This window comes from Bufo gargarizans, chromosome 2 (genome assembly GCF_014858855.1).
Source record: "Bufo gargarizans isolate SCDJY-AF-19 chromosome 2, ASM1485885v1, whole genome shotgun sequence".
NCBI lineage: Eukaryota > Metazoa > Chordata > Amphibia > Anura > Bufonidae > Bufo > Bufo gargarizans.
Genome location: NC_058081.1, coordinates 190,332,710 through 190,348,618, shown reverse-complemented (window position 1 = coordinate 190,348,618; position 15,909 = coordinate 190,332,710). Strand labels below are relative to the sequence as shown.

The 15,909-nt window shown below is 42.9% G+C and overlaps 1 protein-coding gene across 6 annotated transcripts in view; it reads right to left on the bottom strand.

Annotated features, from left to right (window-relative positions):
- Nucleotides 1-15,909, bottom strand: part of HERC1 (HECT and RLD domain containing E3 ubiquitin protein ligase family member 1) — a 181,712-nt gene that overhangs the window by 140,474 nt on the left and 25,329 nt on the right. For all 6 annotated transcript variants that reach the window (XM_044279795.1, XM_044279796.1, XM_044279797.1 and 3 more), the window contains exons 2-15: nt 13,575-13,689; nt 11,114-12,072; nt 10,925-11,020; nt 10,185-10,379; nt 9,047-9,358; nt 8,862-8,958; nt 7,713-7,856; nt 7,213-7,340; nt 6,985-7,129; nt 5,866-6,037; nt 3,261-3,395; nt 2,923-3,088; nt 2,690-2,815; nt 1,180-1,401 (exon numbers count right to left, since the gene is read on the bottom strand). In XM_044279795.1, coding sequence (XP_044135730.1) covers nt 1,180-1,401; nt 2,690-2,815; nt 2,923-3,088; nt 3,261-3,395; nt 5,866-6,037; nt 6,985-7,129; nt 7,213-7,340; nt 7,713-7,856; nt 8,862-8,958; nt 9,047-9,358; nt 10,185-10,379; nt 10,925-11,020; nt 11,114-12,046 — 2,871 coding nt within the window. In that variant the 5' untranslated portion in view covers nt 12,047-12,072; nt 13,575-13,689. The remainder of the gene's footprint in view (nt 1-1,179; nt 1,402-2,689; nt 2,816-2,922; nt 3,089-3,260; nt 3,396-5,865; nt 6,038-6,984; nt 7,130-7,212; nt 7,341-7,712; nt 7,857-8,861; nt 8,959-9,046; nt 9,359-10,184; nt 10,380-10,924; nt 11,021-11,113; nt 12,073-13,574; nt 13,690-15,909) is intronic.

The following is a 15,909-nucleotide window of genomic DNA, read 5'->3' as shown; positions in this document are numbered from 1 at the left end:
CAGGCACGTCACATGAGTAAGTGACGTTACGCCGCCATCCGCTCTGTCTGTAACTGGAGCGTCATTGTAAGGTAAAATAAAGATGCGGTGATTTAAAGTAAACCGCCCGCCCGCATAGCAACGAATTGGACGATTATTCGATAACTGGATTCGTCGGCAACAAATCCAGTTATCGATTACATCGATTAATCGTTGCAGCCCTACATATCGTACATGCTTCAAATTATATCGCAATATAGATTTTAGGCCATATCGCCCACCCCTACTGGGTTGTTATGGAAACCTTGAGTAAAACTGTGTATGTGGAGGCTAATGGCCTGCAAGCTTCTATTGACTGATAAGGGACATGTGACCGTGTGTATGGCAGTTGGGGGCTTGTATTGTCTAATGCAGGTCATTTCTGGGGAATATCTCAGGAAAGGTACGTCCTAGAGAGCCGAGACCTGGTCTAAAACCTTCCCGGACACCTGATGTACCTGTGTGCCAAATTTGGTGAAGGTCGCTCCAGTGGTTTGGTCACGCATAAAAAAGGACAGGCAGACAGAAACTCTTTTATATGAGAGAGATACTGTAGGGGAAAAAACATGCACCGCTGCAAATTATATTCACAAACATTTACTTTGCATTAAAATCATTCTACGGGTCGTTATGATTACAGTGATTTCTAAAATTGATCTTTTTGTGGTTTTACAACTTTTTATTCATTTTTTTTTGGGACAGCAAAGCGACCAAAAAAACTGTTCGCCAATTTCTTCTATTCTGGTGTTCAACATATGTGATAAACACTTTTACATTTTAATAACTAAGGAAAGCAGTTTTGAACCATTTTTTTTTTTTTCTTTTTAAATGCAACATGAGAAGGGATGCGAATTTAGAATTCTTTTTGCCATTTCATATTTTAAAAAGAGTTTTTATTTATTTTTGTATTTTTATTAAGTTTATTTTTAGTCTCCCAAAAGGAGGTAGAGCATGCAATCACATTATATCAGACTAAAATCCTAAAGATAGTGCCAGCTCAGGAGCCGAGCTGGTGTTGTAGCCACCAGGCGCCTGCTGTTTTGCACAGTGATTTCAAGGCTACCATAATGACAAAAAAAGTAAATAAAATAAAGCGTGTGCATTTTAGTCTTCCTCTGCCAGATGACTGTTAATAATTACAAAATATCCATCTGTTCTTACCGTGTAGAAGCCCAGGTTTCGGAGAAGTGTCTTCATCAGGATCTCAGCCAAGTGAGTGTCTGGATGGCTGGTCTGGGAAATGTAGCTGGGGTCAGAGCTTGAGCCATAAGAAAGAGGCAAGGATGAGCTGTCAGAGGAATCCGAAGGAGAACTATATCCCAGTAATGATGCCACGTGTGTGTGATCCTGCAAGCTTGTGAGAATGATATCCAGCTGCATTCTCTGTAGAAACCAAACACGATACACAATAAATTAAAGATTTTAGTCAAAATCAGTAACATTTAAATATCTCAAGGAGGTTACTGCTCACATCTAAAGCAACAAAATGATTATTGAGTAATATTTAACTGTAATTTACTGTCAAGTAATAAAAGTGAAATAGGTTTAATAATTTGCTTAATTTTGCTGGTTTATAGGGTGTCAACATGCAGACCACAATCAGCAGTACATGTCACTACTGAAGCCACTGACTGGCTGCAGCGGTCACATTCCTATAAGGCACATCATCGCTGGCAGCCTGTAAACAAAAACTGTCAAGAGACTTCAGAGCATCTTCCCCAAAACAGTGGGAGACTGAATAGGAGAGTACTGTTTTGTTTTTTGTTTTGTTTGTTTTTTCTTGGATCACTTGCATTTTATTTTTTTTCAAAAATCTTCTATTGCTAGTGGAGTCCAGAAAGCAGGATTCAAGTTTTTCGCTAGATGGTACATAGAGTCTTCTAAACTACACTCTCCCCTATGTGTTGGAGATGTGGAGGAGACCGAGGTACCATTCTCCACATCTTTTGGGGGGTGTCCTGGGCTAGACAGCTCTTGGCCAGAAGTGTGGCATACAATATAAGTTCACTAATCATGTAATTCCTAATATGCCTGCCTTTCTTGCTTCACCATAGTGAGATCTCTTTGTCTACACACAGGAAGTCCATGTGGCACTTGGTAAATGCAGCAAGGGCATATATAAATTTTTTGTGGAAACAGACATCCCCTCCTTCTATAGCTCTTTAGTTTAGCAAGGTACAGGTGGTCATGTGAATGGAGGACCTTACTGCATCAATGAGGGGTACACATGCAAAGTTTCAACAAGCATGGCGCCACAGGATCCTTTTTTAGGGTTCTCCTGAGTGCAGGTCCCTGCTGATTTCATGGGGCAGAGTTTCTCTAGCCTTCTCAGATTGCTTCCAGACCTTCAGTTTCCTCCCTTCCTCACAATTAGGCCCCCTTTTATTTTCTGTATTATTATTTTCTCTCTCCCTCCTCTTCTATCTCTTTTCTGATTTAGCTCTCCTCTTCTTCATACTGTCTTTTCTTTTCTAACACCAGGTCTAACTTGGTAGGGTTCATCTTATTTGCTTGTTATGTGCAGCCCAAAAATGGGCACTATTACCTAGGTGACACAATTGATCAACCTGAATGCCAGTATCTTGTACCTTTGTTTGATAGACTTTTTCTGTCCGGTCACTGATGTTAATCTTGAAAATCTTACATAAAGTATTAAAAAACATGCATTTACCTGGCCCTTAGAAAGACTTTCCCATCTATCTGGCCCCTGAGGCAAAAGAGAATGCAGCAACTCCATCCTTTCCCGTAAAGGGGGCAGCAGCATGGTTGCTCCAACTGAAAGGGTCTCAATCACAACCTAAATAAAGATCATCAGGAGATAAAAATCATAACTTACTCATCTTTAATTGCCACCTACAGAAATATAATGGTTTATATTATTAAATAAATGAACATAGATATTACCTCTTGAATTTCATCTGGAACACTTGCATCCATTAGCCGAAAAAGCAAGTTGCGAAGGGGCCCTGCTTGACGACCCAAAATACTGGTAGCAACTCCACCCGCAAGAGCGAGGGCTAGATGATTTGAGAGCATTTTCAGGCAAAGCTTTAAGAAGTGATGATGTTCTCTTCAAGAAACAATGATAACAATAAGGTTATAAAGCATGACCTATGTGAGAGCTATTACGGCAATAAATTGTGTATTGACTGTAACCTTTATAACTTTTTCTAGTAAAGAGTAACTTTAATACAAAGAAGGCAAAAAAAGTGAATTCAAATGGAAGCAAAGCACTATTATACCTGGATGACGGGAAAGGAGAAGGTGGAACATCACTATTTATCTTCTCACAATATCGTTCTAAGAAGGATCGCAAATGGAAGAAGGTGCTCTCTTCTAGATCAACACAGTAGGGACGATGCCATGCAACCACTTGTCTAGAAGGGAGCAGAGGTGCCTGATGGCTTAGCAAGTTCCAAACACCTTTAATCAACCATTATCTATTACATTTCTTCTTAAAAACAGACTCATAAATTAAAAAGATCAAAGCATTTAGGGCCCATTCACACATCCGCAAAATGGTTCCGTTCTGCAATGTTGCGGAACGGATCCGGACCCATTCATTTTTAATGGGGCCAGAAAAGATGTGGACAGCACACAGTGTGCTGTCCGCATCCGCACTTACATTACGCAAAAAATAGAACATGTCCTATTCTTGTCCACAGACACGGACAAGAAAAAGCATTTCTATTAAAGTGCCAGCCATGTCCTGCAGCAAAATGCGGAACGCACATGGCCGGGGTCCGTGTTTTGCGGATTCGCAATTTGCGGCCCGCAAAACGCTTGAGGACGTGTAACTGGGCCCTTATATTCACATATTTTCTTTGGAACTAAAAATCAACAGTGCTAACACCAAAACTACTACTTCTTAATGGGCATTCCTATCTCAGCTATTCATTGCTGAAATTACCCATCATATGCAAGTATGTAAGGGGGTGGAGTGACTCCTTTAAATAGTACTGATTCTTTTAATTGGAACTCTTGTGTGAGCGCTGTCTCTGGATACTTGTTTCTTCCTGTGCCATGTGGTTTCCATAACTCTCAAAGAAGTGAAACAGTGAAGCAGAGTAGGGTTCTCACGATATCTAAATTTGGATTTGATTTCGATACCATAAAAAGAGTATTGGGATACTCAATATTATTCGATACCACGAGAAAAAAATAAACACAAAAAAAGGTGCGTGCATTCCACTTTTTATGGAACGTCCGGCCCATAATTGAACAGTCATATCCTATTTTTGGGGGGACAAGGTGACAAAAAAATAGCGAATCATGATTTTTTATTATTTTCTGTTACAGCATTCAACGCATAGGAGATTTTTTTTAAAATATATTTTAATAGTTTGGACTTGTAGCAATATGTAATATGTTTATTTATTTATTGTTTCTATATTTTATATGTAAAATTGGAAAAGGGGGTAATTTATACTTAATATTTTGGTGGGCTTTTTTTTTTTTTTTTTTTTTTTACTTTTTATTTAATAACCATTTCCACCTTAGGGGCTAGAGCCTGGGATGTTTTAATCCCTTGTCCTATTCACCCGCTCTATTAAGCCTCATGCAGACGTTCATGGAACACAGTCCGTGAGATACTGGACTCGCATTGCAGGAGCGCACAGCATCATTGGTTGCTATGATGCCGTGTGCTCCTGCAATGCCAGTCCGGTATCTCATGGACAGTGTTCCATGAACGTTTGCATGAGGCTTTAGGGTGAATAGGACTTCACACACTCCCTGCTGCCATGGGCTTTGTGCACACAGCAGCAGGGAGTTTACCATGGCAGCTAGGGCTACAGTAGCGTGCTGGCTGCCATGGTAACCGATCAGAGCCCCGTGATTACACTGCTGGGGGTCCAATCACAACTGCCACTGCACCACCAATGAGGAGGAGGGGAGGGGACCCCGTGGCCACTGCCACCAATGATTTTAATACTGGGGGGTTAGGGGGGGCGCACTGCGCCACCAATGTTTTTAATACTGGTGGTGGAGGGGGGGGGGGCGCACTGCGCCAATGATAATTAACGTTTAATACAGAGAGGTTAACTGCCGCTGATCGCAGCTCCCCGTCATAGAGGCCAGGTGCCGGCTATGCGATTCTGCCGCTGGCACCCGCCTCCTGTATCTGTATTAAACGTTATCAGCAGCACGCGCCATGTTCTACAATACTAGGCTGTGCAGTAGCGCAGACTAGTATTGGTAAAAGGCAAATCCTGGTATCGGATCGATACTGGTACAAAAGTATTGATTGGGTATCGATAATTCGATACTCAGTGCAACTCTAAAGCAGAGCCTCTCAAATTACAGAAACGGTACTTCTCATTCACTTTTATTGGATTTATGGCGACAGCATAGTACAGCCCGATTGGCTGTTTCTGTAACCCCAGTCACATATATTGGGTATTCAGATCTCAGCAATGAGGAATGGGAATACCCCTTTAAGCCTATTTCACCTTTACATTGTTAGAAATGTATTTACACATTTGCATGTGCTGTTCCCCTTGAATAGCATTCTCCATTTCATGTACAATAATTTAAAGGAGCAAAAATATTTAACATTAAATACCAAGAATTTGTGTCACAATTTTCTCAACTATCTCTGAATTACCTTACATTTTATGGTAATGCTTAATTTGTTATTTCAGACCCACAGAAATTATAAAACTGGAGCTACACAGCGAAATGCGAGTGAATGTGACACCAAAAAGGTGCTGCATTTGCAAATTGTCAGCAGAAATCTGTATTGGCTATCATTAGCTGCGACGTCAATGTCGTGTGCACAAAAGTCTCCATGTAGCCAAAGCCTAAATGAAATGTGACAATGCAATTCCACATGACATTTGTTTTTACCTGTCTCTAGGCAGAGCTGTCCATGCCAGGCTGTGGGATGTCCCTGCTGAGATCTGCTGTATAGCCACTCCATCTAGTCCACTCACTTTTTTTGGTTTAGTAATGGGGCCAGTTGAATTACCTTGTCCACACTGTCCCATAGAATTATTGCCCCATGCATAAACTTCGTTATCTAGAAAAACACAGATCTGTACATATTAACACAATGCTTGAAAAACTAATATCTAACCACGTCACATACTATTGCAAAGTGGCTTCTTGTTCTGCATAGAGATCAATTATTAAGTATCCACTCCTTTAATCTATACCATATTTCTATCTACTTTTTTCTCTGCTACATATGAAGAATTGATGGTTCAAAAATAAACCATTTAAAGAGGACCTGTCGCCTCTCCTGACAAGTCTGTTTTAGTAACTCTTTGCATTTCCCATGGAACTGCAGTTCTGCAGCATCTAGTCTTATGACTGATTCCTCCATTGCCCGGCTTGAAGAATATGATCGAATTGGTAGCAGTTTTTAGTGAAAGTCCAGATATGTGTTAACAGTCTCACACTATGCAATCAGCGCTGCCAGTCGAAGACTGTGCAGGGACAGCCCCCACCCAACCGAGTAGCACCCTTCGGCTTGCAGTTTATTCATAAGTTCTAGCAGGAACAATAAAGAATTGGCACAGCACATAGTCATAATAATAGATGCTCCTGAATTGTTATTATATGTGAAATGCAAGTAGTTACTAAATCAGTAATGTCAGGAGAGGCGACAGGTCCTCCTTAAAAATAAATCAATTCTATAGTCTTAGGGTTCATTCACACGTCCGCAACTGTTTTGCGGATCCGCAAAACACGGACACCAGCCATGTGCGTTCCACGGCAATATAATAGAAATGCCTTTTCTTGTCCGTGTCTGCGGACAAGAATAGGACATGTTCTATTTTTCTGCGGGGCCGTGGAACGGAAGTGCGGATGCGGACACCACACAGTATGCTGTCTGCATCTTTTGTGCCCCCCCCCCCCTTGAAAATGAATGGGTCCGCACCAGTTCCGCAAAATTGTGGAATGGATACGGACCCATTTTGCGGACGTGTGAATGGACCTTTACTGAGTTATATGTAATAGTACCGTGTGAAAGTGCAAGACAGTGGCTGTCGCCTATAGAAATGTCCACTATTCTTGTGGCAGCTAGCTCTTCAATAAGTTTGGGACGCAAGGTAGTTGCTTCCGAAGATCCACACCCTAGGCAAGCTCCACAGCCCCAAGCATAAACCTGAAGACAAAAAAAAAGACATTGTAGGACCCAAGAAATAGAAAAACATTTTGGTTGGGTTTAAAACCTCTAAATCATTATACCTGTCCTGTCGAAGTCAGCGCTAGGGAGGACTGACTGCCTGCACACACCTTCCTTGTGAACATTCCTTGTAGTGCTTCCACCACCTTTGGTTTGTATACCCTGTTGGTATCTCCATGGCCCAACTTTCCTAAACAAAAAAAAAACAAAAAAAAAAACAATTAAGGGTACTTTCACACTTGCGTCAGGCTGTTCACCCTGTCGGATCCGTCCTTCCGCTATTTTGCCGTGCCGCCGCTCCAGCGCAGTACGGCAGTTCGCAGTGAGAGGCCGCCGGACTAAAAAGTCGGACATGCAGGACTTTTAGTCCGGCGGCCTTTCGCCCCCATTCCCATTATAGTCAATGGGGACGGAGCGGCGGTCCGGTGACACGGCGAAAATAGCAGAAGGACGGATCCGACAGGGTGAACAGCCTGTCAGATCCGTCCTGCCGCAAGTGTGAAAGTAGCCTTATATGGACCTTAGCATTGATACAAATGTTTTACTAAAGACATATGCATACCGTTATCTCCTCCACCAAAAGACCAGACGGTTCTTCCATCTTTAGACAAGGCAATTGTGTGAGAGCTCCCACAGGAAACTTCACCTACATTACTGATATCCTTTACCAGGGTGGGGATGTTCCGACTATTACTATCTCCATGACCTGGAAAAGATACAGAGTAGCTATAGCTCAACAAAGAAAGTTTAATCTGTGAATCCAGCTTTGGGTGAGATAACACTTGTCTTTCTGCATCTCTCTTACAGAGGTTGCCTCGCCCGCCCCCTCCCTCCATTCCCCATAGACTTCGATCAATGAAGCTCAATGAGCTGATAATCCATCCCATCTCTCAAGTTGTGAATGATTAGCTAAGGATACAGGGGGAGGAGAAAGAGACTTTTTCTCCACTGAGTTATGCAATGTTTGTTGAAGTACAGTGCCTACGTACACTGAATTCTGAGTTGCACAATTCTTCTGGACATCACATCAGACATTTATGGTGAATGGGAATACCACTTTAGGTATTCATCACACTTTCCTAAAGAGGACTGGCACTTCTGCATACCCAAACATGACCTAAGGTGTAAAAGCTGACTTCTGTTCCCACATCACAGAATGCAGAATTACCAAAGCAAGACTGTGAATCACACAGAGGTTGTTTTATTTTTTTATTTATATACTTTAATATGTAGTTAAAGAAAAATGCCTCTTTCTTCACTTATCAGACCCCACCATGCATCACTCACTCTCAATTTACTGGTAAAATCGATCTGCAGAGAGGCAGACATGAATACCTATTTTACTTATCGGAGATGATATGTGAGATATAGGCATAAGTTGCTTTTAAACACTAATGTTTTACAAAAGTTTACAATTTGTTGCTAAATTCCATGAAGGAGCTGAATAGAAGTAAGAAGTGCTGGGTGGAATCTTTACAATGTTCCTGTTTTCAGAAAACATATAATTATGTGGAAATAATGTGATATTATTTTTTTTGCTTCTAAGTTAATTACTAAGGTTTATTTTAGATGTCAAAATTGTGACCATCATGCCCAGAAATTAGTGTATATTCAAACTAAATAGCTCATTTACTGTGATGCAGGAGAATAAATAAGGCCAATCTAATTTACAAAACAAAATATAATTTATATAGATTTTTTATATGGTTACCTAATCTTCCAAAATCTCCTTCTCCCCACGTATAAAGCTCTCCATCTTCTGTGACAGCGGCACTGTGCCTGTAGCCAGCTGAAACACATACTACAACCTGACAAGAAAAATGTAAAAATAATGAAGTGGAATTTATTAGCATCACTGTACAACTGCTCATTTCCAGGTCAATGGAATTTCATTACCTTTCCTTGTAGAGTCCCTTGAATAAGCTTTGGATATTTTTGTGTGGAGCTGTTACCATGGCCCAGCTTTCCATAGTCACCATCTCCCCAGCTGAAAACCTCCCCTTCAGCGGTGAATGCTAGCGTATGGCCATCAGATCCTTTGGAGGAGGAAACTTTCTTGATAGAACGGTGAGGTTCAAAGGTAAGTTTCTTCAAGGTAGACTGGTTGTTGGAATCCCCGAGACCTAGTCTCCCATAGCTGCCTTTCCCGCAGGCTCTTACCGAGCCATCAGTTGATATAACAAAAGTGCAGTACTGTCCAGCTTCGATCTGAAAAAGCAGCGAATAGTGAAAAAAAAAAAAAGGGAAGAAATGCAAACAAAAAAGAAAAAACACCTTGTTTCAAAGTTAACAGCATTCTCCTATTTTTTTGTGGGGGTCCCCATTGTGGCCCCAGGAACGTCAATCTGCATGGGAGGGGAAAACTGTCAATGGGCAGCACAGTTGCTCAGTGGTTAGCGCTGTTGCCTTACAGCGCTGGGGTCCTAGGTTTCGAATCCGACCATGGACAACATCCGCACAGAGTTTGTATGTTCTCCCCGTGTTTGCGTGGGTTTCCTCCGGGTTCTCTGGTTTCCTCCCACACTCCAAAGACATACTGATAGGGACCTTAGATTGTGAGCCCCATTGGGGACAGGGTGCTGCTAATGTCTGTAAAGTGCTGCGGAATATAGTAGCGCTATATAAGAGCATAAAATAAAATATAAATAAATAAAATAAAATAAATTAGCAGCTGATGTAAAGGGGAAGCTGGCAGCTCACACACAACCTTGAGAGGACCCCAACACTATACCTAATAACATGTGGTTTTATGAAAACTGATGCAAGAAAACAAGCAAGGCATTGTTCAAATGCAGGGCAAAATACTGCTGCAGTGATATATTCTCCGGTAGAATGAAAGAAACCCGAAGGACCCCATTATACTGAATGGGGTATATTGTGCACCATTGGTGTTTAAACATTCCATTTTTTTCTGTTAGTACACCAGAACAGACAAACTTAAAATACATCACAGATGTAACTCACAGCTATTATCAGGCTGTCCCCAGAATAAATCTAAGGTAAAATTCTGTATTGTTAAAATAAAAACACTTACTGTCTGCGCATCTGAGAAACAGGGAGCTAACTTTGGCTGTAATATTTTCTCTTGGGTCCCCTCCACTAGCTGGTGGCTGCTATTACTTCCCCATACGTATACTTCACACGTCTCTGACACCACCGGACTTTCTCCAGTCTGGATGCTGTCTGGGCTAGCACAGGTTCTTGAGTAGTCAGAGGCCATTTGACAAACCTAGGCAAGAAGAAGGTAATTACGTGTGAAATCAAGGATATAAAAAGAGATGACTCCACAGAAGTTGGCCAAAGTACTTCACGTGGATGAATAAAATGTTAGAAATACATACAGCTCTAGTCAGAGAAGCATTACATGAATTTACAGAACCATATACCAGATTATTTTTTTTAGGGCGCATTCAGTCCACAAATAGTGGATCCGCAAAACATGGATGTCGCCCATTATAGAAATGCCTATTCTTGACATGCTCTATATTTTTTGCAGGGCAGCGGAACGGAACAACAAATGCGGACAGCACACTGTGTGCTGTCCAGATCTTTTGCGGCCCCACTGAAATGAATGGGTCCGCACCTGTTCTTCAAAATTGCGGAATAGATGTGGACTCATTCATACGGTCGTGTGAATGAGCCCTTACTCAAAAATAAAAACTAGTATGTGTCCAATACCACTTCAGTGCTTAGGCAGCTGATGTAAATTCTTAATCAGAAGGAAATGAGGCAATACACACCAAACACCACCTCGTGGCTGTAGACTTATCATACCTCCTCAAAGAGACACAATGCAGCTTCATACAGAGAGCACAGGCCATCTGCTGTTCTGGTGGGCTCTCTCCACTGACTTCTGTCTGCTGATGATCCCTTCAAAACATCACAGATATTAGGTTGTCATTTATGAATATATTTAATGTAAAATAAATCTACAACTGCACAGCGCAGTCTTGAGACACTTACCAGGGATTTCCTCATCTGCAAAAGGATGCTAATGAAGCAGTCACAGCTGATCATGCCTTCCTGGGTGGTTAGCGTCTTGTTCTGGTCTGCCTCATTAACCAAAGCAGACGCTGCCAGTGCCATTTCAATCCATTCCAAGAGGTAGCGGAGGGAGCCACGCTGAGAGGCAAGGCCAAGGAGCAGTTCTGAAACCAGGCGTCTCCCCAAAGTGTCTGCCCCAGAATTGGGAACAGTCACCCCTTTCAGGAAGGTGGTGACCTGTGCCAAGCAGTCCAGTCCCATAGGTGGTATTTTGCTCTCATTGGCAAGAGATAAAGGGGGCAGGGAATTTACAACGTCAATGGCTGTTTGTATAACATCATTACACAGATTCAAACCAGATCCAGCAGTTGGCAGCATCCAACTCTGCCTCAGTAGAGCAAAAAGTAGGCTCAGACCAGTCCTCACGCCCATTTCAATAAGCGCATCGGTACTAGAGCGTGGCCGCTCACTGACAGACAGGGTGTCTGCAGAGCCAGAGCTATTCTCAGGTGAATGCTGCTGTTGTTTAACTTTGCCTTTGTCATGATACTTGTTAGAAAGAGCATAGAAAACCCTTTGGAGAACCAGCAGTCTCTTCCGTAGTGCCCCAGCAAATGGAGAGTCAGAACACACCACCTTGGCCAGAGCCAGCTGGCTGCCGAGTAAAGCATCCAGGTAGTGATCCTGCTCGTCGCATGACAATGACTCCCGCTCAAAATCTGGCAGCTGGGGTCCCTTGAGACATAGGACCTGCTGTGGAAGTGGAACCACCTCTTTGTTGCTAACCAACTTAGCGTACAGGACAGAGACACCTTCCCGGGTAGCTATAGACTCACTATCTTCTGTAATCCAGGAGCTGTTTAGGTGCTCCAGCCATTTTAACTTCACAGGGGGCATCATGCCAGCCATCATTATTCACTCTACTGCCATGGATCCTTCTGTAGATAGACAAAATGCAGAAAAGGTATATTTTACTCTAGGAAAGATCTCAAGATTGTTTGTATAGTAAAACGTGTGAATATGAGAAGAGTTGTCATTTCGCAAGGTGCAAAAACCCTGTCAACCTTCAGTTTATCTGCTGAAACGGGGATACTGCTTTCAGGGGTTTTCCCAGACTTAAAAACTGATGCCCTATCTTCAGGATGTCAGACCATTGGAGTCCAGTTTCTGGCACTCCGGCCGATCAGCGGTGCACATTGAGCGCTGAGGCCTCTTCCTCAACCAGTGATGTCACATAACACGTTAATCAGTCACTATGGCTTTCTGCAGCTCAGTCCTATTCAAGTGAATGTAATTTGGCTGCAATACCATGTACAGCCCTGTGCCAGATATACTATGAAGAGGTCCGCAGTGCTCACCAGAGCACCACAGCACATTCAAACAGCTGATTGGTGGGAGTACAGGGAGTCAGATTAATCAGACACCTTGAAAGGGGTTCTGCACTTTGTTTAAACGAATGATTTATCCTCTGGACAGATCAGCTTCTGATCGGCGGGGGTCCGACACCCAGGACCCGCGCCGATCAGCTGTTTCAGAAGGCAGCAGCGCCGTGGCCTTCTCACTGTTTACCACAGCCCCAGTTACGTCGCGACTAGTATCACTGGCCTGGGCGAAGCTAAGCTCTGCTCACTTGAACGGAGCTTAGCCCCGCCCAGGCCAGTGATACTAGTCGCGACGTCACTGGGCTAGCGGTAAACAGTGAGAAGGCCGCGGCGCTGCTGCCTTCTGAAACAGCTGATCAGCGGGGCTCCCGGGTGTCGGACCCCCGCCGATCAGAAGCTGATGATCTATCCAGAGGATAGATCATTAGTTTAAACAAAGTGCAGAACTCCTTTAATTATAAAGTAATCATTTAGGCTACTTTCACACTAGCGTTCGATCGGATCCGTTCTGAACGGATCCGATCGTAATAATGCAGACGGAGGCTCCGTTCAGAACGGATCCGTCTGCATTATATTAGCAAAAAAAAGCTAAGTGTGAAAATAGCCTGGGACGGATCCGTCCAGACTTTCAATGTAAAGTCAATGGGGGACGGATCCGCTTGAAGATTGAGCCATATTGTGGCATCTTCAAACGGATCCGTCCCCATTGACTTACATTGTAAGTCTGGACGGATCCGCACGCCTCCGCACGGCCAGGCGGACACCCGAACGCTGCAAGCAGCGTTCAGCTGTCCGCCTGTCCGAGCGGAGCGGAGGCTGAACGCCGCCAGACTGATGCAGTCTGAGCGGATCCGCTCCATTCAGACTGCATCAGGGCTGGACGGCTGCGTTCGGGTCCGCTCGTGAGCCCCTTCAAACGGAGCTCACGAGCGGACACCCGAACGCTAGTGTGAAAGCAGCCTTACTTGTGTTACCAAAAGCCAGAAACTATTATATTATAGTGTAAGGACAAGCTGCCTATATGAAACAGCAGAGAGCCTCAGCTGATAGTGCCTTACTTTTTACACTTTAATGTTGCCAGTGTCACTACCAAAGACCTCAGATGCCATGAAGCTAGGAAATTGCAACCTTCATTGTAATGTCAAAGTATTCCAGCAATGGGTGTGTAGTCTTCTGCAGAGAGAAACAGAAATGTAATGAATGATGAGAAAAACAGTTACAGCACCAATACTGTCTATTTGGATGCATATGGCTGTTACTATTATTACTAATGTTACTAAGTCACTAATATTATTGCATATAACTTCTCAGACTCTACAACCCGTTCCTGCATTGGTCAAAACCAGTCTACCCCAACCTTTTTGGAACTAGAAAACCCCTGGGAAAAAAAAACTTGTTAAAGCCCTTTTAATTAATTTTCTACAAAAGAGAAAAAATAAAAAATAAAAAACAAACAAACACACACACACACGACTAAAACAAGTAAAATGCCATTCAGTAAATGCTCAGTCCCTTTCTAATTGTTTTCCTGCATAGCAGCCCCTGGCCACCCAGCTGTACAGAGAACTGCAGTGAGGTCCTATTCAAGTGAGAAGCGCTATGACCTCCTTTGTTCTCACGATTGGTGGTCAGACTCCCACAAATATAAGTGATATGCCATGGAAATCACCTTTAAGTCACACCCCAAACCGCAAATTTTATTCAGGCCCAAGAAATAAGAATAGATAGCGGCTGTGCTTGGTATGGCAACTCAGCCCCATTCATGTTAATGGGACTGAACTGAACCTAGGCCACATGACCGTTAAATGTGGCATCACTGGCTTATGAAGAGGCTGCAGTGCCCACCAAAACTGATGATCGTAAGAGGGCCAGGAGTCGGACCTCCGCCAACTATATATGGATGACCTATCCTGTGGATATCCCTAGACCATCAATATCCAAATCTCAGACAACTCCTTTTTTTAGACTCCAGATTTAAAAAAATATAAATACCACTGTATACCATCCAGTCAGAGGCCAAAAGAACAGGGGGCCTATATATATATATATATATATATATATATATATATATATATATATATATATAACGTACATGCTTGAAGCTTTCCTGATGCATATATCAAATGTACAGTGTCTGCAGTATGAAAGCACCCTAACCAGAATCAGAGTCCTGAAAACAAGACAATTTGGAAGATTTTATACATTTTTTTTTTTTTATATAGGACAGGGGTGGCCAACCTTCCAGACACAAAGGGCCAGGAAAATAAATAAAACGTATGACTGCCAGGAGCCACAAGCTATACATTTACACAAATATGTGTGCACACGACAGTATTACTGCTACTGAGTTTTCAAACGTGTATTTAAACCACCTTCCTACCTGTAGTGTAGACAACTTTAGCGAGACTTCTGGCAATCTTTTTCTTTCACAATGTGTTTCAAATCTGGCTTGTATTCAGTCGTTGCTACTCGAGGCAATTCTTAAGGCTACTTTCACACCAGCGTTAAAGTTTTTCGGTATTGATATCCGTCATAGGGGCTCAATACCGGAAAAAAACTCTTTGGTTTTGTCCACATTCATTGTCAATGAGGACAAAACTGAACTGAACAGAACGGAATGCTCTAAAATGCATTCTGTACCGTTCAGTAGGTTTCCCAGACCGGCGAGAAAACTGCAGCATGCTTCGGTTTATTTCCGTCCTGGGATGCGGATGCAAGACGGATCCATTATGACCCCCAATGCAAGTCAATGGGGACGGATCCGATTTCTCTGGCACAATCTGCCACAACAGAAAACGGATCCGTCCTCTATTGACTTTCAATGGAGTTCATGACTGATCCGTCCTTGCCATGTTAAAAATATGTTAAAAGATAATACAACCAGATCCGTTCAAACGGACGCAGATGGTTGTATTATGAGTAACGGAAGCCTTTTTGCTGAACCCTGCCGGATCCAGCAAGAACGCTAGTGTGAAAGTATCCTAACATGTGTGTCAGTAAGAATCATCAGTAAGTCAGTAAGTAATCATCTTAATTTGAGTTGTTGCTTTATCTGTCACCAGCGGGGGTTTCAAACTAATTATGTGAGATGGTATTTTGGGGGTCACTTACTATTAATGTGAGGCACATGGGGTCCAGTCCAAAAGCATGTGCCCAGCCCGACATTAAAAATAAATGACCCCCATCATGTTTAAAACATGGCAGTGGCAAGATTGGGGTTAATGAGTCACATTAACCCCAATCTTACTGGCTGCCTCTATTTTGAGGCAGGCTACTCTTGCACTGTGTGGGGGTGGGGTACCCGCTATGGTGGCTGCTCAGTGCACTAATGCACACCGACTCCGGGGCTGGGGACAAGACACTCAGGAGGAGGAGGCTGCTACTGTTGCTGCC